The sequence below is a fragment of the Diaporthe batatas genome, assembly GCF_019321695.1.
Source record: "Diaporthe batatas strain CRI 302-4 chromosome Unknown Contig00002, whole genome shotgun sequence".
Taxonomy (NCBI): Eukaryota; Fungi; Ascomycota; class Sordariomycetes; order Diaporthales; family Diaporthaceae; genus Diaporthe; species Diaporthe batatas.
In genome coordinates this window covers 3,084,691-3,107,154 of record NW_025408549.1, presented here as the reverse complement: position 1 = coordinate 3,107,154, position 22,464 = coordinate 3,084,691, and the positions used below count along the sequence as shown (strand labels likewise).

Here is a 22,464-nt window from a genome sequence, read left to right as displayed (position 1 = left end):
TCAATTTCGTAAGGACCCCTACTACCGAAGGGAAAGGAAGGACAGCAGGCGGAGCTATATACCTACGGTAGAGTGGCAGTGGGCTGATAAGATAACATTATCGATAACACCCGAGAGCCCAACACGCCTATAGACAAAAACAAAGGTTTCTCGTGGCCTGATATGGAACGGGAAACACAGTTTCTAAGCAAGAAATTGGGGAAAATTATTGGAATCACGCGGACCAAATTGTCTTCCCATCGTCGAAAAATCCCTACTTGGACAAGACCACAGCATCAGAAGAACCACACAGTCGGCAAAATACCTAGCTTGGTGGTTTCTTTTCTAATACCCCGGGCCATGCATATAAAACATACCTAGGTATGTGGCGCCTTCATGGCAAGCGCTTAAGACACATTGTTTTAAGAAAAAAAGAATACAATATCAATAAAAGTACAGAGAGAATACAATGCTGGTTAGGCTCAAATGACCTGAGTTTTGAACAGTATCACAGGGCCGAAAACAACAGGCGCCTTGGCGCGCCTGCATGGCTAGGATGTCAGCGACCCACCGCAAGCGGATCAATAAGCGAGAGCGACATTTGAAGCCTTGGTATCCAACAAGGTTGCGCAACGCATGAGCGGCGCAGCAAGCAGCCTCACCAACAGCTGGCCAGAACATCGGTCACTTCTCACCTGCCAAATTCGGTGTTTGTTCCGGGCATGTTGGTAGTAGCGAAAATGTCAGTAGTCTCTCCCGGGGTGAAGACGGCGTTGGCTTTTTCCAACAGTTACACCTGATACTGGTAGCCGTATGAGTCTGGGGTCCTGCGCCTCACTGTTGGTTGCTTGCATGCATATTCCTTCGCATTCCTTCGAGGACCCACTAAAGACACCTCGGTAATAAAGACAAACAAGTCGCCTTAGCTGGTGGGTCGTGCGTGCGTTGGCCTTGCCCTGGACCACCTGCGCAGTTTGAGAGTATCCCGTCGATGTGAAGTGATTATTTTTCATTCTCTCTTTCAAACATGTCGTTGTGTGTTCCCGGTTCAGTCATTTTCCCAAGTCATTCGGAAGCAGTCGTCGCCATGAGTCTCAAGCCCATCAAATTGTACTGGAGGAGTGAGTATGAGGTGGTTTCAAATTCGTCACCATACGGGCTTTGCTCACACCTCCGCAGACCAGGTTCCCAACCCTTCCAAGGTTCTTATTATCCTGGAAGAGCTCAACATCCCGTACGAGTCATCCTGGGTCGAGCTTGATGGCCTGAAGCAGAAGCCGTACACGGATGTCAACCCCAATGGTCGCGTTCCTGCCATCGAGGATCCAAACCACAACGTCACACTCTGGGAGTCGGGCGCTATTGTCCAGGTGAGCCCATCCCCAGTAGAGTCTACCATTGTTTCTACTTCGAATAGGAGCTCACACCCCTCAACAGTACCTGGTCGATACCTACGACAAGGATAACAAAATCTCGTACAGCACCTTTCCTGAAAAATACCTGACCCAGCAGTGGTCATACTATCAAGCCTCTGGCCAAGGCCCGTACTTCGGTCAAGCTGCCTGGTGAGTCCCCAGGTGCTGAGACAATGCCCAATTCCAATTGGTCTGTCGAATTCGTACACGAGAGCTCTGGTTAATTCTCATTGTCCCGAAAAGGTTCAACCTCTTCCACGCAAATGTCTACGGCGAGTCCCCAGAGTCAGCCAAGGTTCGCTACGGAGCCGAAGTCAAGCGTGTTGCTGGGGTTCTCGACAGCGTCTTGTCCAAGTCAGAGTGGCTTGTGGGTGACAAGTGCACGTATGCTGATTTGGCCTTTACAATGTGGAATATGCAGATTGCTTTCTTCATGGGTAGTCGCACTGGCGAGAATGCGTGGACCCCTGATGAGTTTCCCCATTTCTCCAGGTGGCAGAATGCTTGCTTGAACCGGGACAGTGTCAAGAAGGTCCTGAGTGTTCTGGGCGATCAGGAAGTCAAGAGCAGCTAGATAGTACTGATATGTGAGCTTCATCTCGTGGACTCAGCGGGTTGTTTCTGAGCATCATCAAATATCAATTGTTAGCATACTGTGCAGTAGACTTGCTGTGACAAGCTCTCGGGGTACCTAGGTAGGTACTCTGTCTTTCCAGGCATGAACGCTAATAAGAAATCGCGTCGATGTGCCACTCTGTTCCTCGTCCTGCAAAGTCTCGCGTCAAGCACGCTGACTCTTGATGCATGTGCAACACATAGAAATTCGCCCTATTCTAGATCTACAAATCAAATTTGCCATCAATTCTTCATAGGATTGCATTTATTTTATAAACGTTGTTTGCCGTCCATACCATTTCCTTGCGTAGTTCATGACAATTATTCTCCTCGTCCCATAGATCTCGTCAATTAGTTAATACATGTATTTTGGATCTGCCCTGCCCTGCCCTGCACCCCAAGCGCAAACATCTCCAGATCTGCAACCCTGCCACACATTTAATGTGGACAATTAGTGTGGGTGTGTACCATTGAGTGTGATTCCCATCAACTGAATCCTTCCAAATTCTTGAGTTGGGAATGTCGTCTGTAGAGTGCGAGGAAGCCTCGAACCAGCACTGAAGTCCCTCGGTCAGTTACACGGTCTATATTGAGTTGCTGGGCAATCCTCTTCAGGAATCGAGGATGATTTCTGATACTGGAGGATAGTTTCTGATATTGATCAAGTATACATTTGGATCCATTGACAGAAGTTTTATTAGTTCGCAATTGCCCTAAGCTACTGCCTGACCGTAGCACTCCAGTTCTCAGCCTCTTCAAGTTCCGCTGCTGTGGCTGGAGGAATTAGTTTGGCGAACAGACCAATCACATTAGTCTGACATCCGCTTAGGGGGCTGACCCATTTATTTGCACCGCCTCCCGCATGCGCTAGGGCCGTGTATTTACGTGTCCCCCTAATTCCGTGTTATCCTACTGGTCCGTTCGCCAAAAGCTTCAGGCGCATTGCAGCGTCGAGTTCCCAGAGGTGCACAGATCGTTGAAAGCGCCCAATATAAATGAGGACTGTCCCAACTCTACTGACACTTTCATTAGCCACTGCCTTCCACAACGCTGCATTCATTTTGTACTCGCTACACATAAAAGAAATCTCACAATGTTCTCTTTGCGGGCTTCTGTTCTAGGTTCTGTTCTTGGTTCGGTTGTTGTATCCGGGCAGTCGTTCATCCCATTTCCAGACGATGTCTCCACCATACAGTCCGTCAACTACCCGGGCTCATCTATCTCGTATAAAAAGGTACGGCGGCTTTCCTATTGAAAAAGAAGCGTTGTTGATTTTGAACTTTCACTCGGCTCTGACTAATTGACTATCCAGACGGGCCTCTGCGAAACTACCCCGGGCGTGAACAGCTACTCCGGCTACGTCACTTTCCCAGTGGATAATAGCTACAACGCGAGCATATTCTTTTGGTATTTCGGTGGGTAAACTCGAGTACATAGTGCTGACAGACGACTAATGTGGATGCAGAGGCCAGAAATAATTCCGCTAATGCGCCGACAACGATATGGATGCCCGGCGGGCCGGGTGCGTCCTTTTTGGATGGCGGCGAGGATGGCTTTCCCTGCATCATCAACCCAGACTCAAACAGCAGCACCCTCAATGAGTGGTCTCTCAACCGTAACAGCAACATGCTTTACATCGATATGCCAGTACAGACTGGTTATTCGTACACGGAAATTCAGAACGGCACATTCAACACGATCACAAAGGAGTTCACGCCGTTGGAATCCACGGCGGACCAGACCGTGGAATCAAATCAGACGACTTTCCTCGCCACGATGTCTAGCCAATCCCAGAGCCGAACTGCAAATACAACTGTCCAGGTGGCGAAGCAAATGTGGCAGATCGCCCAAGTGTGGTTTCAAGAGTAAGAGGCACCCGATCCATGCCAGGGGCTTTTGTGTCTTGTCCAGATTTCTCACAGCGATGGTGCATAGGTTTCCCGAACGATCAACCACGAACCCGGAGATAAACCTATGGTCAATTTCGGTACGTCGCATCCAACATGTACACAACTCAAAATTGGTGGAGGCATCAGCTAACATCTGGACAATACAACAGTACTCAGGCTTCTTCGGACCCGCAACTATCGCTTACTTCCAACGACAGAACGCGCTCATCGCCAACGGCAACGCAACCAACGAGAAAGACAAAGCGTTGCAGCTTGGGACGCTAGGAATCATCAACGGGTGTATTGACTCGGAAAGCCAGGTCTCATTCTGGCCCACGTTCGCCATGAACAACACCTACGGCATCAAGACCATCCCAGAAGAGGCTTACAGCATGGCCGTGGGTAACTTGTCGACGGCCTATGGCCTCATGGACCAATGTCGATCTGCTGTTTCCGCGCTTGATCCTGAAGGCACCGGCGCCGTGGATGAGGTCAACCAGGCATGTGCTGCTGCACTACAGCTGGGATTCGGCTTTATCCAAGGGGTCTACACAGAGCTCTCAAATGTATGCCCATCCTATAAAGATGTATCAGAGGTTCGGTCGAGCTAATTGCATTCTTGCAGAGGAGCGCGTTCGACATCACCCTTCCTTCACCAGCCGCGTTCCCACCGGCCTACAGCCTCGCGTACTTTAATCAACGATGGGTCCAGGAAGCTCTCGGCGTCCCTGTCAACTTTACTCTCAGCGCAAATTCTGTGGTCAGCAACTTCTTTGGTGGGACTGGCGATCCGGTGATAGTCACCAAGCGGGAGCTAGAGGCTGTGCTGGACTCAGGAGTCGGTGTTGCCATGGTCTACGGAGATCTCGACTACCGCTGCAACTGTAAGCCCTTACTCACATTCCCCTGCGTCGGGCCATACTCGGTATTAACAACCAAACAGGGATGGGCGCAGAGAACGTCTCGCTCTCAGCTTCATACCCAGATGCATCCTCCTTCCGGAACGCCGGGTACGCGCCCATCACGACCAACTCAAGCTACCAAGGCGGCCTCGTCCGGCAGTTCAAGAACTTCTCCTTCTCGCGCGTCTTCGAGGCCGGTCACGTAGCCGGTGCCTACCAGCCCGAAACGATCCTCCGCATCTTCGAGCGGGCGATCACCGGCAAGGACGTCGCGACCGGCGAGGCAGACGCCGGCGCGTCTTCGAGTTACGCCTCCCAGGGCCCAGCCAGCACCTTGAACGTGACGAACGAGATTCTTGATCCCATCATTGAACCAATCTGCTTCTGGTATGATGCGTTTGAGACCTGTGATGAGGCGCAGCAGGCTGCTCTGGGGGCGAACGCCGCTATCATTGAGGATTTTGTTGTGGTCAGCCCGGCGGGGACCTTCTCGAGCACGTATGGGAATCCTACCGCCACAGCTCCTGCGCCTCAGGCGACTGTGTCGAAGTCTGCGGCTGTAAGGCGATACAAGATCATGTTCTAGTATTTGGAAAGACTATAGAGTGGATTTCGTTGCTCATGAGGGTGGGATCGACGAGTAGTCATAGTCTGGGTGCATCCAGCCTTGATCTTTCATGTTCGTTTAAAGAGTTCATGTCACTTCGATATTTGGGGTCGTTTAGATTTTTTGTTGAACATGTTTCACCATCCTGGGCTATATACATGCGAAAGGAAGAATAAGTAGTTACAAAAGAATCCAACACGCTCCAGTTTTATGCTTGATCTTTGGGGTTTGTCGGTCTGTCATGGCTCTGGTCCATGTCTCGGTAAATATATCCTCCGTTATCCTCAAAGGGGGGTTTCTCGTGTCCAATTAAAAAATTTAACCCTCAGTGACGTCGGAGCCGTAGATGCAGGTCTTGCCGTCCGCACCGGAGCCGATGCTGGTGGGCTCGCCCGAGCCCTCTGTACCCTCGAACCTCTCGCAGATGGTCTCCACGCCGGTAGTCTTGGTGTTGGTGATGGTGGCGGTGTCGCCGAAGTTCTCGTTCACACCGGCGAGGATGTCACCCGAGTTGGCGACAACGCCATCGATGGTAACGTGACGCTCGTACATGGTGTCGCAGTTGCCGCAAGAGCGGTACAGCTTGCCGAAGTTCTCGACGGTGAAGTCAGAGATGGCGACAGTGCCGGCACCGTTGTGCTGGATGACCTATTATTGGACACGTATTAGTATCTTGTGTTCCTAGTGCTCAATTAAAAATGTAACATGCTCACCTTGTCGTCGGCGTTGAAAGCACCGCCACCGTTAATCTTGGTGGTGGCACCAGCCTCTTGGTTCTTAATGGTGAAAGCATCCTCGCAGACAGCAGACCACCAGACGTTGGTCAGGGTGCAAGCACCCTGGCAGTGGATACCCTCGATCTGGTTGGGGCCGATAATAACATTGGAGATGGAGCCACCCTCCTCGATCTGGAAGACAGCGTCGGAGTCACCACCCTCAGCCTGGCCAGTGCAGTCGACACCACGGTCGTACATGACCATACCACCGTCGAAGGACTCGCCAGCGGCGATGGTCTGGGCAGCAGAGAGGGCAGAAGTGCCGGAGGAGGCGGGCAGAGAGCCGCCAGCGCTGCCGGAGCCGCCACCAGCGGGGCTGGTAGGCTTGGAGCCACCAGCACCGCCTGTAGGAGTGGGACCAGAGCCGGAGGTCTGGGCGGCACGGCGGTAGAGGTCACCGACACGTCCAAGGCCAGCGCGGCGAACGGCGTATCCATCAGCCTTGAGGTTGTCAGCGGGCATGGCGTTGGCTCCGAGAGCCATGGCCGAGAGTGCAACGGCGGCGAGAGAGAACTTCATTTTGAGGATTGGTAGGGATGTGTGAACAGGTAATATTGACGAGTAGGGACAATTGAAAGGCTTTGACCGGCAGAGGTTTGACAGACTGGGCAGTTCAACTGCTAACGAAAGTATCAAGCACGAGGAAGGAGGAGTTGAATAATGGTGTGAATGTGAATGAGATGGAATGAAACCAAAAGTAAATACTTCTCGAGTGAAGATGGTCGTCTTTATATCCAGAATGTCTTGCCATCTCCCTCCATCCCTTGACGCTGCCATCCTCCTCCGTGAAAGCTGACCCCTACCAACCTTGGAAGTCAACCCAGCCACATGGGTCGGTCTCTTCGGATGGCTCCATGTTGACGGCTGACCAGGTCTCCATTGGCCTGCCAAGACCACGGTTCAATAAACAGAAAACAGATGCGCAATGGAGATGCGCATTGGAGATGGCCTGTTTCAAGAACGACAACAAGGATGCGCAGGGTCTAGGCACCAAAACATGGGGTTGGCCTCCAAGCCAACTCCCTGCTTGCTGCGTAGTGAAGACCGCAGATCGGCCTACCTAGGTACCATCCCGGACCGATTCGCGTGCGGCTTCTGGACCAGAGTGGGTATTCCAGCAGAATAGGGTGATTGAGCCGCATCTCGCTGGCGACAACGACGACTCATGCGCGAAACATCTTGTTTGAGAACAGCACGTGGGTTGAGCCTCACGGATCACCATCGCGATATCTCCAGCAAGAACCGACTGCCCGGGTCACAGACAGTATCGAATGGACCCAGGGTTGGAGGCCTTGTTGGTCTACAGCATCAATGATGTTAGCTGAGCGAATACGCGAATAACATATCATAACGGATTAATGTTGTTGTTGTTCCCCATCGATACCTCGCCGTCCCACAGCGAATCGGATATGGGTCCCGCGCCCAAGATAGGATAGGGGCGGCAGTTGGAGCTCCACTCAGGCGCCTCCCGATCCAACTACCACAGCAAGGCTTGCAAGGCTCAGCAGCCGTCCCGTGAGCCGTGATGACGATTGCTGGACCCCACCCAGACCGCATTGATACGAAGTTATGGCCCGTCTGCCTGGACATCAGGGCCCTGTGGACCACCACATCGGCTGTTGGTGGATTTTCTACAAGAGGACTTTATCTTGCGACATCGCCAAGGCGCGGGTGAGGTATGCAGGTCCAGGGTAGGCTAGTGTCGGCAAGGGGAGCGACCTAGATTGAGCTTGTCCACTCGTGTAGGTCTTGGCTCCTTGGCGCCGACCAAGAGGGAAGGGAGTGCCAGGGGCAAGCGGAGAGATGCGAGAGCTGACTGATTCAAACGCCGTATTGGAGGAGTCTTGCTCTTGTTTCCTTTCCTGCTCACGACCGCTGTCATCGTCAGCTCAAATGCTAACGTTGAATCGAGTACATCCCCGATGAGCGATGCATCTTGACTCGGAAGGCCAACCGAATCCGACGCCGGCCATGGTCTCGATCCCGGGACATGGGCACAGTGATATCTTCTTTAATTTGTAGCAATATATACGCGAACAAGAGCCTCACTCACCCCAGGCCACACTAGATGAAGAACTTGAAATGCGGGGACGGGTAGCGGATGTAACCTCAAGTGCCCTTGGTGCAATACTTCTGCTACAACTTTGGTAGAACCAGACTTACTGAACGCTTCTCAGGCTGTGCATTGCCGTCGGTGGCGCTGAAGATGGCCAAGGTTGTGGCTAGCTGTGGCTAGGTGCCCAGCTAACCTTGTTGGCAGCCAGAGGCCTTCGGCGTCCAGATCAAGAACCTTCTGATAGCACTGAAAGCAGCTGGCGAAACTTCATGGGGGTCCATAGGGTTCCTGATCTGCTCTTGCTAATTTACGTGGGACCCTAGGAAGGTGGGTCGTCTGATAGTCTCCGGGAGCTGGGGAACACTGCAGCACTTGAGACGATGGCCGTTGGCGCCGACAGGACATCCCAGTCGTCCCCACGCATTGGGGTTTGCAGCATTTGAACACCCAATTTATACAACGCGAATCCCTGGCTGCCCCGAGGCCCGAAGGAGCGAGAACGACCTCACGGACGTCGACAAGAGTTATGCCGTCCTTAATCAGAAGTTGCCACTGAAAGAAAGTTCTCACTTAGGTCCCCATCATGCGGTAGTCTCTTTTCTCCCCAGGGAGCATTGTTGGGAAGTCTAGAACGCTGACTGAGAAGATATCTATGTCTCGTGACTGACTCTCACAGATTACTATTCACCCTGGATTGAGGCGAGTATCCATCCTCGGTATCGGGTCAATCCTGGTTGCAGCATGCCGGCGTTCGTCGAGGAGCCTGGTCCACCACCCCATGACGTTGTTCTGCCCCTCAACATCACGGAAATAGTATACGATCAGCCAAAAGGGGTCTATTTCAATAAAATAAGGGATATTTGGCTACTGCGGGGCCATTAACAATGATGATTGATAGCTTGACCAATGATACCTTGGAGCGGTCAATACTTCAAACCCAACAAATTGACCAAGATACATACCTAGTAAATTGAATTGCAGGCGGTGCCCAGGTTTGGACAAGAGGTCTGCCCTCATACCAAGGTTACGTATATACAAAAGCCCAACATTTGCCAATCTCTCCTCATCCAGCTCAAACACGCTCATTGAGTCACGTAAATACGAGAGGCAACGTCCTCTACAGGCGCTGAGTCCCCAGGGCTGAGAGCTCCGCATCGTCAGCATACCTATGGATACTACCTAGGTCCTATTTCAGAAGTGCTTCGCAGCTTTGAGGGGCATATTCCCGATCGGGAGACTCTGTCTGGAGGTCAGGATCATGTTTTCACTGCCAGTGATGGCCCCATTTGGCAGTTGGATACCCACTGAAAGGAAATGGCCCCAACCCCCTGCTTGGGCTGGCTGCTTCGTAACGTTTGCGCATATCAAGGCCATTTCGTAGCCTCCTTGCTTCGGAAATATGAGTCCTCTGGTGCGTAGATCAGGTTCAGAAAGGGTAGCGAGCGCTTACCCCTACTTATCCCCGGTGACGTCGCTGTCATTCTTCCAGATTTCGATGCACGCCTCGTTGAGGGCGACCTCCCGCAAGCCCTAATATCGCGAACTAGGTAAGAGCACAACACCATGGCTGACTGAACACCTCCAAGGTGCATGCGTTCCTCCCTCTTCCCTCCCGGTTTGGGAGGTTGACACTGATGCATTTAGTCAGCCGCTTTCTCAACGAATAGAAGGTCTCGAAGTCAGCTTGAAGATCATCTAAACTTAAGACCTTACTAGTATGGTAACAAAGTCGTCCGTCAACAAAGTTGACTGTCTAGATCCCCTGGGGTACGGCTGACAACATCGCCAAGGAGACACCAGGGCACTAACTCGGCGGGTCCCGTGTTGGGGCTCGCAGATCTGCCTAATTTTGAAAGCGGTCACTATATCGGTAAACAAGATTCTTGATGGGTATGACGGCATTCTGAGGATGCTAAGAGTACGGTTGACGGCTGATCGTGACTACTTCCTCTTGAGAACGAGATCGACCATCTGCTACGCTGCTACGTTATCTTACCCCTATTCTCCTAGACGACAACCTCCTATGGACTTCCCCTCTACAAGATGAACTCTTAAAGTACCATATTCTCCTATGGCATAAAATCTAGAGCTCTGAGGACCATTCTACAAAGGGTGATCACATACCTAGATACCTAGTTAGAGAACAAGTTGTGTAGCCGTGGGGGCTCTGTTTTGACATACATGATGTTTTGATAGTGTTGTAAGAGTACTGTAATAGTGTATGTGATGGTGTATCTCCCAGACTGTTGAAGTAGGGCCAGATTTAACGGTTGATAATCAATTTTCGCATGGCCATGATCAGGAGATTTGACTTTGTACGGGGCTTCTTTAAGGCTTGTCATTTGCTTTGGCATGTTGATCTCCATATTGAGCCGGCACACTTTATGAAAGGCGTGCATGGGCTTCTTGGATGCAACAGTTGAAGTATCTCTAGCGAATAGTTGTGTTATTCGACCATGCAGAGGCTGGATTGTGTCATCTGAAGAACTGAGATTCAAAAAATTGACTTGATCATTGATGTCCTCTAGCCTCTATTCCGGCGGGTGTCTGTAGCGCGAATATCTAGATTCCCATCATGACAGCATCTTCATCCTGGGACACCTGCCCAGGATGATACGCTTCGCTAGATCAGCTTTCTTTCCAGAAATCAAATAATAGCAGCAGATGCAACAAATTATTCGATTTATTGGCAGAAAGTGGACATGTATTGAGCCACATAGACGCGAAGTCGACTTCATTGACTCCTGTCTCAATGGCTGTCACAATGGCAGCGCCAATTTCGAGGAAAGCCTGGCGTTTAAGCTGCTCAACGGTCCAACATGCTCCATCTGCTGCCTTGCCTTGCAATCGAGCTTGTATCTCCCGTGGGAGCCGCCAGAGTGCAGCGCGACTGTGATTCAGGTCCGTCCGCGCGCCGCTCAGCTCGCTTCGTCGACAAGTTGGACGTCCAGTCGTTTCAGAGCGACAAAATATGCTTCCTTCGAGTCCTATCGTGACCGAGAGCTCAAAGAGTCAGCTAGTGTGCCAGTGCGATCCATGTAGCCTCAGACCCATGGGTAATGGATGAGCAGAACAGGGGACAACAGGGGAGAAAGGGTAAGATGAGGGTATTAGGGGCCATGTCCGCAGGTTGAGCTTTCAACATACACTCCGTGACGACTCGGGCTTCTCCCGGTGGACCTTTGTGAACATCTTCTCCAGCGTCTTCTGGAGAGCCTTATCCTCAGCCCCCTGGTAGAACTTGCAGACGAAGTGGCCCCCTATCTTGAGCGTGTCCGAGGCGAAAGTCAGGGCGGCATAGCAGAGGTCCTGTTTGTTTGGGTTCACATCAGCCACCCCCTAAGCTAGTGAGGCCTGGACGGCCTGAGATGGGTGTCCTGGAGGGAGATGGGGTCGTTCCTCACCATGCTGCCGGCGTGGTCCTTGAAGTTGATCCCGCTCGTGTTCATCAACCTGTGAGGGTTGCTTAGCGTCCTGCTCGAGAAGCCGCTCGTCTGGGGCCAGGGTTCTGACATGTCGCTGATTACCAACTGCATTCTCACGAGTTAGCAACATGGCGCCGCGTGACGAAGGACCCCGGCGTGTAGCAACCCCAGGTACGGGAGCAGTGACCCGACCGGTGCCACGAACGCAACTCACATCCACCATCTTCTGTGCCCCCTCGTCCTCCCCAGCGCCCGTGACCTCCTCGATGTCCTGGGTTGCCTGCTTCTCCTGGTCGATATAGCTAGGCTGGTCCGACACGATGCTCCCCTCGGCAGCCCCGTCCTCACCATGGGCCGGCTCGGGAGCCGAAGAGGCGGCCTCCAGCTCTCGCCGCTCCTGCCTCTCCCTGTCCCTCCGCTTGACCTGCTCTGCGAGGACATGCTTGACCAGGGCCCTCACCCGCGGGCTGAGGAAGTCCCCCTGGATGCTGGTCACGCCCCTCGGCGGCTGCGCGGGGATGAGGTCGATGCCCACGACCACGCCGTTGGGCCCGGTGGCGTCCTTTGCCACCTGCGACCAGGACCCCGGCGCGTAGCCCAGGTCGACGACGGTCTGGTTGCGGCGGAAGAGGCTGTATTTATCGTTCATCTGCGGGCAGGTCAGCTATTGAGTGGTGAATAGTCACGGGTGGGGGTCACTGAAAAGGCGAGCGGCCGGACAGACAGACCTCCATCAGCTTCCACGCCGCCCTGCTCTTCATGCCCTGCACCTTGGCCTGCCGGGCAAAGCGGTCCTTGCTCTGGCGGGACTTCCATTGCGAGCTTGACGAAGCGTACCGCCGCCCCTCGAGTGGCCTCGACCGGCACGTTTGACATGCATTGAGTTTTGACAGCACAGTCCTGTTCGCCGTGGGTGCCGCTGCCGCCAGCGTGAGCTGGCTCAGAATCCGTGAGACGAGCTGCTCACTAAGCGCTGCTCGGCGGCATGACGCCCCACCGATTACAGTTGCCATTGGAAGGGGGGTTGTCTGCAAATGCAAGCTGACAAAACCGATCTCAGCACGGTTGGCTGCAATCCTAGAAGCCCCAGAGCTGGCAGTATGTATGGTGGTGTGAAGTTGGTCTGCGGCGGGCGAAAAATCTCGGGTGGAAGCTTCGCCTACCGAGCGAGCAAGCATCCCTGCCAACATTGATTACAGGCTGTTCACCAGCTCTAGAATACGCACGTAGGAATGAGCCACGCCGACAGGAGCACTTTGATACTCTAACCAACTCGCAACCATGGTTCCTTGTCTAAATCATAACGCCGATTACAGTGCATTGCAAGTGTGGGTATGACTGTGGCCGCGACCAGAATCAGCACTGGAACCAACTTTCCTCTTCACAAGCTTGAGCTTCAGATCAGGTTGACCATCTTTTCATTGAGTCAAATAAGACATTGTAAAGCAAAGCTCAGTCAAAAAGTCACCACGCCTGAGACCCAAGACCTTTCCAGCCGTTACCGTTCCAAAACGCCAGTCCATTGGGCGTATAGAAGCACCAATACAACTCCAGCACAATGCAACAAAAGAGAGTCCAGTCCGTACAGCGGCCGTTAGACAGAATAATGCATACCCTCTCTCACTCCATTCCAAACGATCGAACATACTTCTTAAGCCAAAAAGCTGGCATTCACGCCTCTTCGGTCCCGCTTCAGGGGCGAAAAGGCCTTGCCGCCGAACGCATTCTTAGCAAGAGTAGAAACGGGCCCCTTCGAGTTCTTCAGCCCAACGGGCTTCCTCTTGCCGCCGCCTGCTGCTGAACTCGTCTTCGGCGCAGCTGCGGCCTCTGCCTCGCCCGCGTCTTCGTCCTTGTCGAATATGGTGCCCTTGTTGGAAGCACCAAGCAGCTTGCGCTTCTTCTTCTTGGGCTCGGGGTTTTCTGAGCTGACATTCCCTGGCTCGAAAGTGCTGGGTGCAGACTTGTCCTTGGGGATTGGAGCAGTTGGGTTCTCCGTGCTTGGCTTTTCTTCGGGCTCCTCGACCACCTTCTCCAAAGACGCTGATTTACTGCGCGGCGACGTGCGACTGGCGGCTGAGGGCGCATTCGTGTTGGGAGACGACTCTTTCAAAGCCTGCGCCTTTGGTCTGCCACGAGGCTTCTTCTGAGTTGCATCCGTCGCCTTGGGCTTCGTTGCTTTGAGAGCCTTAGACACCGACTTGGCTGGTTTCTCCGCACTGGCTATAGGAATGTCCTCGGCCACCTCCGCCTCCGGCTCGATGATCGGTGCTGCGGGATCACCCTTCCCGTAAAGCACGGATGGCTCTTCGTCCTCCTCCTCAATGGTCTCGGCCAAGTTGATGGTGTTCGACTTCTCCAAGAAAGGCGTAATGGAGAAAGTGGATTTCTCGCCGACCGTTGTGAAGTCGACGCCCCTCTTCTTAAGAGGTCGCTTGCCCCTTCCCTCAACGTGCCCGGGTGTGTCCATCATCATCTCATCAACACTGATTTCGTTGGCTCCGCGCTTCTTCCCCGGCTTCGCTTTGCTGAGCGGTCTCTTGGTCTCATTGTCTTTGAGTGGTACGGTGGTTGTTGTGGTCCGAGTAGATGCAGTCTGGGCCTGGGTGAGCTCGGCGCGAACTTGTTTGAGCTCGGCGCGGACCTCCTTCAACTTGTTCTTGAACTCCTCCACGCGCTGTGTGAGCATTTCCACCTGATCGTTGGCAGTGGCAACCTCCTTGTCGCTGGCTCTTCGGGCCCGCTCGGCCTCGCGCGCATCCGAGGTGAGCTTCTCCTCGAGCTCCTGTACCTTCTGTTGCAGTTCCGATTGGAGTTCCTTCCCGTCGCTGTCCTTTGAGCGCTTTGCCTTCTGAGCAGTGCGCTTCTCGTCGGCCAGCTTCTTCTCAAGATCCGCAACTTGCTGCCGCAGCTCCGCTTCCGCATCACTCTGCACCTTTTGGTGGGTCTTCTTCGCAGTCTCTGAAGCCTTTTGCTCAGCCGCAAGCCTACTCTCCAGGTCCGCAACTTTTTGCCGCAGTGCTTCTTCGGCGTCTGCCTGTCCCTTGTCCTGGGACTTCTTGGCCTTCTGTGATGCCTTCTTCTCGGCGGCGAGCTGCTTTTCGAGGTCTGTGACACGTTGCTGGAGTTCTTCGTTGGCTTCCTTGTCCTCGCTCTCCTGGCGCTGCAGCACCTTCTCCGCTGCGAGCCTCTCTTTGGCAAGCTCCGTCTCCAGAGAACTGAGTTGCCGCTCGAGGGCAAGCTTCTCAGCAAGCACGTCTTTCTGGTGGGCGACCTGCGACCGCAGGTGGTCGATCTCGGGCTTTAGGACAGCCAGTTCTCGAGAGAGGGCCAGCTTCTCTGCGAGGGTCTTGGAAGAGTCGTCGGGCATGTTGTTCAATGCTTGCAGCTCGGCCTATGCCTGGTCAGCACACAGCACCCCGTATATATCGCGGCATCAAGGCAGGTGGAAGTACCTTGAGATCTGATTGTTGCCGTGCCTGTAAGCGCAGTTGGTCCGCTTGGTTCTTGCATGTGTCGTTCATGTGGGCCAGTTGGGCACGTATATCCTCATACTGCTGCGACAGGTTGCTGATACGGTCGTCCTTCTCTGCCAGCTGGTCGCGGAGGACAGCAACCTCGTCCCGGAGGACAATGACGCGTAGCTTGAGGCGGCGGGCCTCCTCGTCCTTGACTATAAGGTCTGTCTGGTGCATTGTGCCTCGGTATTTGAGGTCTAACATATGAATCGCTTCTGCTCTCTGCAGCAAATATTGTGTCAGCATGGCAGGCTGGGTGATTGAGATAGGTGTTGCTGGCCTGGGGTGCCTGACCTGTTGATGGTCCATGTTTACATGATCCACCGCGTCGCAGAAGAAAGTAAAGTCGCCTTCCCGGGAACGAGTGAAAGAAGGCTAGGGGGAGCTGAAGTAACAATTGAAGTGTCTCTGGGACCAAAATACGGATTCAGTCAATCTTCCAGAAGTCGTACCTAAGACAAGCAAGTGTCGATAATGGATAGGGATTGTGTCGGCCTGGGAGGGATGATGAAATGGGGGGGGAAGGGTGGCATCCGATCCTGACACTCGCTGTGTTTTCCTGGTCTGTTGTCCCAGAAACAGGCCTCAATCAGGACTAGCGTCTGAGCCCCAAAGCCACAGTGGGCCCGGGCAAGTGGGATTCCAGAACGGCACTAGTGACGACGGCTGCTGCTTGCCCGGCAGGCTTGGCATTGGGTGGGAGCTCCAAAGCTCCAGATGTCCTTCAACTTCAGGACAGGTCGCTTAGATTGGGGGTGCGTAATTCACCACCACAGGCCGTTGTGACTTGACCCGATCGACCCTGCTGCGATCGACCACAATCCTTTTGCAGGCTCTGGTGGCAGTACAGATTGGTGCAGTTCAAGTGCCCTTTTCTTCTTTCCCCTTTTTTTCTCTGCCAATTGATTCTGGTACATCACCATGCGCTGGACCTCACTTCTTCTCCCCTTCTCCCTCCTGGGCGCAGGCGTGCTGGCCGCAAAGTCCGACCCGGCCAACACCTTCCAGAACTTCCACCAGAAGGCCCTGTCCAGCACTCCCATCAAGCTCGACGATGTCTCCTACAAGAAGGTTACTGGCCTTCCTCGCGACTACACCGTTGCTGTTCTCCTGACGGCCCTGGACAGCCGCTATGCCTGCCAAATGTGCCGGGACTTTGACCCGGAGTGGAAGCTGCTGAGCAAGTCCTGGACCAAGGGCGACAAGGCCGGTGACTCTAGGACCCTCTTTACCACCCTGGACTTCAATGATGGTCGTGAGACCTTCATGTCTGTACGTGCAATGCCCCCTGCCCAGATTCCCCTGTCGGCTTGGACTTGTCTAACTGCTTTGTCTACCACCAGCTCGGACTGCAAACCGCCCCTGTCCTCATGCTCTTCCAACCCTCGACTGGCGAGTTCGCTGTTGCCAACACTGACCCCGTGCGATTCGACTTCACTACTGGGTGAGTGCCCTCCCTCCGATACATAATATGTCTTCATACTTATAAGATACACTAGTGCGCCCTCCGCGGAATCAGTCAGGAACTGGATGGGCCGGTACCTCCCAGGCCGCCCAGTCCCCGAGGTGAACCGGCCCACCAACTGGTTTGCCATCATCCTCTCAATCACCACCGTTGCTGGCATGGTCACCACCCTTGTGACGGCATGGCCCTACATCGGCCCCATCATCCAGCACCGGAGGCTCTGGCAGTTCATCTCACTGATGACTGTCCTGGCTTGCACTTGTGGCACTATGTTTAACATAATCCGGAACACACCCTATGCTGGCCATGATGGAAAGGGTCACATCTCCTTCTTTGCTGGTGGTTTCCAGACCCAGTTCCAGCTCGAGTCACAGATCATCGGTGCTCTTTGTATGTTTCACACCCCTCCCATGTGCTCTGCCGTGCCGTGCCGTGCCGTATCGTTTGCATTTTACTGACTTGGCATTCTTCTGCCAGACGGTGCCCTTGCCTTCTGCGCCATCGTGCTAGCAGACAAGGCACCACGTGCAAAGAGCTACAAGTCGCAGCAGCTGCTGATCATCGTCAATGCCGGCGCCATGCTCGTGCTCTACAGCTTCCTGCTCAGCATCTTCCGTGTCAAGAACGGCGGCTACCCCTTTGCTCTGCCTCCCTTCTTATAAGATCCCAGGGGAGGGGAGGGGCTGCTTGATAAGACAGCAGCACATCCGCGCCCTGCGGAGATGGTTGGCCGTCGTGTTCCTTATGGCCGGGCCGGATATCAAAAGTCTTTTGCAATTTACATTTGAACGGAGGTCGCAAATATTCGAGACCTTTGGATGGAGTGGGCGTGGTCACACGCATCCCAATTCTCGCACGCCGGCCGAGGGCACCGGTTCATTGTACAATAGAAGAGAAAGAGGTCTTTCTGACCAAATTAAGACAATGGTAAAGCAACAAGTATTTTCGACATGCTCAATTTCTGGATGGATCCGGTGTTGGTTCGTTTGCTTTGGCATCAATTGATGTGAGGAAGTCGGAGCACACTTGCGTGGATCAAGCATCAACTCCATCCAGCAAGTACACTTGATAGTCCGAAGAACCTCTTGAATCCGGCCTCATTATTAATCGTTTGACTGCAACTGCCAAATGCTGGCCGCATTCTGCAGAGGCGGCAGCGATATCAATTACCTGACCTGACGCGCGGTTGAGTGATGCACTGGCGTATTGTACAATCTTGACACTAGGATCGCAAGATATTACATTCGTTGGCATGGAGTCAATGAGAACCTTCAAATTCGACATAGCCCGGTGTCCACTGCATGGAAGAGCGAAAGCGTGGAACTATGAGTGCACAAGCGAATATTTCCAAGATCATGTCACGAGTAGTAGGAGCTTTACAGGTTGATTTGCTTCCAGGATTTGCATTCCTCGGGCTTGACGATATGGAACAATTCTCCGACGGGCAAGTTGCCTCCTCGCAAGTGGCCCACACATCACATCTCACGTCTGGCACCGCCACCTGGCGCAGAGTTGTCGTAGTAGGAATCGACCCAAAGTTGGCTCTCAAATTCAAGTCATCATAGCTTTTTTTGTGGTAATACCATTCCACTCCGCGCCAGACACAACGCCCTCGTGAAACCATGAAAGCGGCGGAGAAACGCCGCCGCGATGAAGCCGTAGCAGTAACCATCCCAGGCGTGCCATCCAAGCAGTAAGGACCAGCACCCCCATGACACAAGATCCCAGAGAAAAAGTGCAAAGAGAAGGAAATCCTTTACACCTTGAAACCGCGCGAGCGTCTGCGACCACGGGCACGCTCGAACTTGCGGCCCTTGGAGAGGACGTGGGGCTTCTGTGGGGAATTGTTAGCTCTGTCCAGCACTCGTCGCCGTCTTCTTTTCTTCTTGGCCGGTGGAATCGTACCTTGTTCTTGTGGGGACCGAAGCCGAAGTGCTTGACGGCCTCACGGCTGTTCTTGGGGCCGCGCAGGAGCAGGGTGTTGGCACCGGTGGGCTTCTCCAGGGCGAGCTGGTCGAGGGTCAGGGCGCTGCCGCCGGCGGCCAGGATGCGCGCGCGGGCGGTGGCGGTGAAGCGCAGGGCGGCGATCTGGACCTTGGGGACCTCGAGCAGGCGGTTGTCGTCGGTGATGGTGCCGACAACAACGATGGTCTTCTTCTCGTTGCCGTTCTTCAGGTTGGCCTTGACACGAGACAGGGAGACGGGGGGGCGGTTGATGCGCGAGGTAAACAGGCGGCGCAGGACAACCTTGTTGAAGGCAGAGTCGGTACGACCTGTTGGTGTTTGGCATATGGTTAGCAAACAGACCGACTGCAGGCTCCGCGATGGATCTGGTTGTGGTGGTGGGGGGGGGGGCGCTGAAAACTTACGAGCCAGGAAGCGGTACAGCTTCACCAGGAGCTTGAGGTACGCATTGTCGCTCTTGGGCGCCTTGCGGTGGGTGTTGCGCACGTGGTGGCGGTCGAGATCGATACCTACAAAGAGACAAAAAGTTTCCTCGTCAGCCTTTGGCTCATGTATGCTCAGATGTGTGCGGCAGCACTCGCAAGGCGGAGGTCTGTCACAACCTCTGCCTCGCTCCATCCAAAACTCCTCGCCCGGAGGAGAATTGGCAGCGCCATCGTAATCGCAGAGACCGTTTCCGATCGTCCACTTGCATACAAAGGCTTAAGAGATGTTTAGTCTCACGTACCCATCTTGACTGTTGACTCGAGATGTTGATGATCTGAAGAGTCGATGGGGGGATTAGTTCCTGCTGGGTTGGTCGGCAGGAGGGAAGGCGGGCTGGAAAAGTTCGCCTTGAGAAATTGAGAGATGGATGCTGCTGCGTGGATGTGGGTCACAGCTGATTGGCTGGATTGCGGGTGGTCCCCCCAGCTGGCGCCAGGTGGCAGGCAGCTGGCGGCTCGAGAGGCGGCAGCTGGCTGCGAATGGCCGGGATCCCAGTTCCAGCTCTAGCTCCTGCTCCAGGTTCAAGCCCCCCCAGTTCAGCAGTCCGAGTTGATTGAACGGCATGGGTAATTTGCCTGGCATCCATGGACTGCTCTGCATACACAGTATTCACAATCTTGTGCCCAACTTCACACCAAACTTTCGTTCCAGCTAATACTTAAAAATCAAGTGCTGTCACACTCCCATAGTTCATTCAATATCTATCAGACTCGAAAGGACCCGAGCACAACTGCACTCACCTGCCTGCATTAGACCACACCAAGAGTCACTCACTGAACCTGCACTTAAAGGAATGCCATGTTTAGAAGCCAGTTTGTATTAGCACTGGCAACCAAGCCCGATCTCCAGAAACTCACTGAAGCCTGAGTCTATGTACAACAACTTACAAACCCATGATCGTCTCAGGAAAGACAACTTTTGTGATGCCATATTACTCCTGTCCTGCCCCTTTCCTGTCATGCTTCCACCTTGCCAAATCAAGCCCTCAAGGGGAGAGAGCATGATGAATACCTCATGTTGGTACATTTACAGTTGGGGGATGCATGATGTGCTGCTCTCTAGAGTCTAAAATCCCATTGGGCGTCCCCTTTCGTCTTGCGGCCCGACACACAAGTGTTGGGTCCGGCCAGCCCACAAGTCCCCGGTATCAACATCTCCGAACGTCTGCAGCATGCTCTAAAGGTTGTAAAAAGTGCCATCAGTCAACCGTCACCTGATGGCTTTTGTCTTTGGTCATGGATGAGTGCCTCTGAAAGGCAGGATGCAGCATGTGCTCGGTGCAACGGCCACTCGTCCACTAATCGTCATGTTGTTATCCGTCTATCGTCGGGGCATGGGGGACGGTCTTGTGCAATGCGCAGCTCCACGGTAGATGTTGTGGAGCTCTGATGTAGACCTGCCGGGACGGTCTTCCGCTTTGATTCGCTCATAGAGTCTGCTCCTTGGGGCCAAGGGTCACGAGGAAATCTCTCGTCATCTCGAAGCTGAGCCAGGAGGATGCCATGCTAGGAGCAACCTTCAACAAGTTGGGTACTATGCCCTTGTAGAGTCCCTTGACTCCCTCCTGGGCAATGATCTTCGTCATGGCGTCGCCAATGGACTTGTACTTGTATCCCAAGCCCTCCATGGTGTTGATTTGAAACCTTCGGCGCAAGACATCACTGCGTCCCAGAGTCAGCCCTGGCTAACTTGTCAAGTCGGTGGATATTGCACTTACAAAGGATATGTGCAGGTCTGGGCCACAGCCCCGGACACCGCACCAGCAAGCAGTTTTCGCCACGCACTGGGGTTCTTGTCGCCCTCTGGTGTCAGGTACTTGCGCACATGCTCGTACACCATAAAGTTAAGCCCGACATAAGGAGCGACGCCTGCCACAGTTGGGACAATGCCTCTGTAGAGAGCCAGAAGCCCACCCTCGTTCTTGTACATGCTCAACAAGGTTGCCCACATTCCTGGCAGTGCCTTGGGCTTCTCGCCCAGGGCGGCAAAGCTCGCAGACTGGATAGACAGCCTCGTGCGCACAATATCAAGTGGGTAGGTGAAGGTGACTGAAGTCACACCGGCAATTCCACCACAAGTGAGGCGCATGAAGGGCGACAGGTCGGCGCCGGGGTAAGCCTCGAAGAAGTTGCGCTTGTAGAAGTTGTAGCTGCCAAACTGGACGGCAGAGTATGGCACAATCCGGATGCAATTTGTGCCGTTTCCGCGCATAAAACCCCTCCATCCCTCTTCTTGCCACATTTTCTTGAGGGCCTTGCCTACTGACAGCTTGTACTCCTCGCGACCGGCAGACTGTATTTGGAACAGGATCTTGAGTCTCTCCAGCGGGGAGACGACAGTGCGGGACACTGCACCAGCAACACCACCAGCGCAGAACGCAGCGACCACGGGTTGACTGATAAAGAGGCGGAGGTGGTCCGTCGGCCCCGGAGGCAGGGGAGGCTCCGGAGGGGAGTTCGGAATGTCGCTCGGGGACTACATAGTTGGATTAGCTTGCCGAAGCGCAATGATGGTTTTGTGGTTTCGGGTTTCGCGACAGACCGTAGATCGAGACGCGTCACGGGGGGCAGAGCGGGGCAGAACGTACAGCAGCCATCATGAAGAGGCGGGGTAGAGATGAGGCTTAATAGGGTTGTAAAAGGAGGTGACGCGCAAGGAGTGGCGGTACTCAGAGGAGGCAACGTCAACTAGAGATATCGTTGGGGATACTGGCTCGGTCGGCTGTGACAGCATCCCAATGAACTGTGTGTGAAAGACCTGGGAAGGCTGAAGTGATTGGCACGGTCGTGAGAGTCGACCACAGCGAGGGTGAGGGTGTATTAGGGGTGATCTCCTAGAGACAAGGCTGCAGGGCGCTCGACATGGTCGGGGTGGTCAAGAGGTGTTTCGCAGGCTTTCATTAGGTGGATGGAACTCTGCATGCGCAATTGGAGCCTTGTGCTGCCAATGGGTATGTTGGAGCACCGTTGAGTCGTCGTGCAAGCTGGTTGGAGTTTCGTGACTGTTGAGCTTGGGTGGCTCTAGGTCGCGTGGCTAGAAGATGGATGGGTGGATAGTCCAGGCGTCGTGGGTGGGAAAAAAAAGCCTGACGTCAAAGGGATGGGCGATGGCAATACACAGCAGAGCAGAGCACAAACTTGGGGAACCCCACAAGCCGGCTGGCAAGCTGGGGCAGAGGACAGAAAGATGGCCCCTTTTTAGCTTGGGGGAGGGGACGTGGTGAAGCTGCAGGTGCCTGTGCAGGTGGACATGTCAGATCAGATTCCAATCGATCTGCAGTGTCACAGAGCTGAGAGGAGGCACAAGGAAGAGATGGTTCCACACGGTGTTTATTGTCGCAATAGAAACATGACGAACCAGGAGCAATAT

General features: G+C 53.8%; 8 protein-coding genes across 8 annotated transcripts; 3 read left to right on the top strand and 5 right to left on the bottom strand.

The window, feature by feature from the left end:
- Window positions 1-1,106: 1,106 nt before the first annotated feature.
- Window positions 1,107-1,968, top strand: KVR01_001532 (uncharacterized protein; the record flags this gene model as incomplete). Its single annotated transcript, XM_044792694.1, has 3 exons — window positions 1,107-1,343; window positions 1,417-1,544; window positions 1,638-1,968. The coding sequence occupies 3 exons, from the start codon at window positions 1,107-1,109 to the stop codon at window positions 1,966-1,968; spliced, it is 696 nt and encodes a 231-aa protein (XP_044649487.1).
- Window positions 1,969-3,635: 1,667 nt separating this feature from the next.
- KVR01_001541 (uncharacterized protein) lies at window positions 3,636-5,386 on the top strand (the record flags this gene model as incomplete). The annotated part of the gene is made up of 5 exons (XM_044782278.1): window positions 3,636-3,874; window positions 3,945-3,996; window positions 4,069-4,464; window positions 4,524-4,782; window positions 4,842-5,386. 5 exons carry the CDS (start codon window positions 3,636-3,638, stop codon window positions 5,384-5,386), a joined length of 1,491 nt encoding a protein of 496 aa, XP_044649496.1.
- Window positions 5,387-5,725: 339 nt separating this feature from the next.
- On the bottom strand, window positions 5,726-6,702 carry KVR01_001082 (uncharacterized protein; the record flags this gene model as incomplete). Its single annotated transcript, XM_044786044.1, has 2 exons — window positions 5,726-6,055; window positions 6,121-6,702. 2 exons carry the CDS (start codon window positions 6,700-6,702, stop codon window positions 5,726-5,728), a joined length of 912 nt encoding a protein of 303 aa, XP_044649037.1.
- Window positions 6,703-10,732: 4,030 nt separating this feature from the next.
- Window positions 10,733-12,785, bottom strand: KVR01_001981 (21S rRNA (uridine2791-2'-O) methyltransferase). Its single transcript, XM_044785981.1, has 5 exons — window positions 12,393-12,785; window positions 11,879-12,313; window positions 11,644-11,769; window positions 11,387-11,548; window positions 10,733-11,226 (listed from the first exon to the last, which is right to left on the bottom strand). The coding sequence occupies exons 1-5, from the start codon at window positions 12,675-12,677 to the stop codon at window positions 11,158-11,160; spliced, it is 1,077 nt and encodes a 358-aa protein (XP_044649936.1). The 5' UTR covers window positions 12,678-12,785; the 3' UTR covers window positions 10,733-11,157.
- A 172-nt stretch (window positions 12,786-12,957) lies between these two features.
- On the bottom strand, window positions 12,958-15,692 carry KVR01_001530 (uncharacterized protein). Its single transcript, XM_044785984.1, has 3 exons — window positions 15,474-15,692; window positions 15,117-15,401; window positions 12,958-15,055 (listed from the first exon to the last, which is right to left on the bottom strand). Exons 1-3 carry the CDS (start codon window positions 15,486-15,488, stop codon window positions 13,316-13,318), a joined length of 2,040 nt encoding a protein of 679 aa, XP_044649485.1. The 5' UTR covers window positions 15,489-15,692; the 3' UTR covers window positions 12,958-13,315.
- A 210-nt stretch (window positions 15,693-15,902) lies between these two features.
- On the top strand, window positions 15,903-17,593 carry KVR01_001809 (uncharacterized protein). Its single transcript, XM_044786927.1, has 4 exons — window positions 15,903-16,451; window positions 16,523-16,623; window positions 16,679-17,034; window positions 17,122-17,593. Exons 1-4 carry the CDS (start codon window positions 16,101-16,103, stop codon window positions 17,304-17,306), a joined length of 993 nt encoding a protein of 330 aa, XP_044649764.1. The 5' UTR covers window positions 15,903-16,100; the 3' UTR covers window positions 17,307-17,593.
- A 434-nt stretch (window positions 17,594-18,027) lies between these two features.
- On the bottom strand, window positions 18,028-19,452 carry KVR01_001419 (uncharacterized protein). Its single transcript, XM_044786151.1, has 3 exons — window positions 19,014-19,452; window positions 18,550-18,917; window positions 18,028-18,478 (listed from the first exon to the last, which is right to left on the bottom strand). The coding sequence occupies exons 1-3, from the start codon at window positions 19,225-19,227 to the stop codon at window positions 18,401-18,403; spliced, it is 660 nt and encodes a 219-aa protein (XP_044649374.1). The 5' UTR covers window positions 19,228-19,452; the 3' UTR covers window positions 18,028-18,400.
- Window positions 19,453-19,889: 437 nt separating this feature from the next.
- Window positions 19,890-22,398, bottom strand: KVR01_001390 (uncharacterized protein). Its single transcript, XM_044786833.1, has 3 exons — window positions 21,683-22,398; window positions 20,813-21,570; window positions 19,890-20,756 (listed from the first exon to the last, which is right to left on the bottom strand). The coding sequence occupies exons 1-3, from the start codon at window positions 21,692-21,694 to the stop codon at window positions 20,522-20,524; spliced, it is 1,005 nt and encodes a 334-aa protein (XP_044649345.1). The 5' UTR covers window positions 21,695-22,398; the 3' UTR covers window positions 19,890-20,521.
- Between the last annotated feature and the right edge of the window lie 66 nt (window positions 22,399-22,464).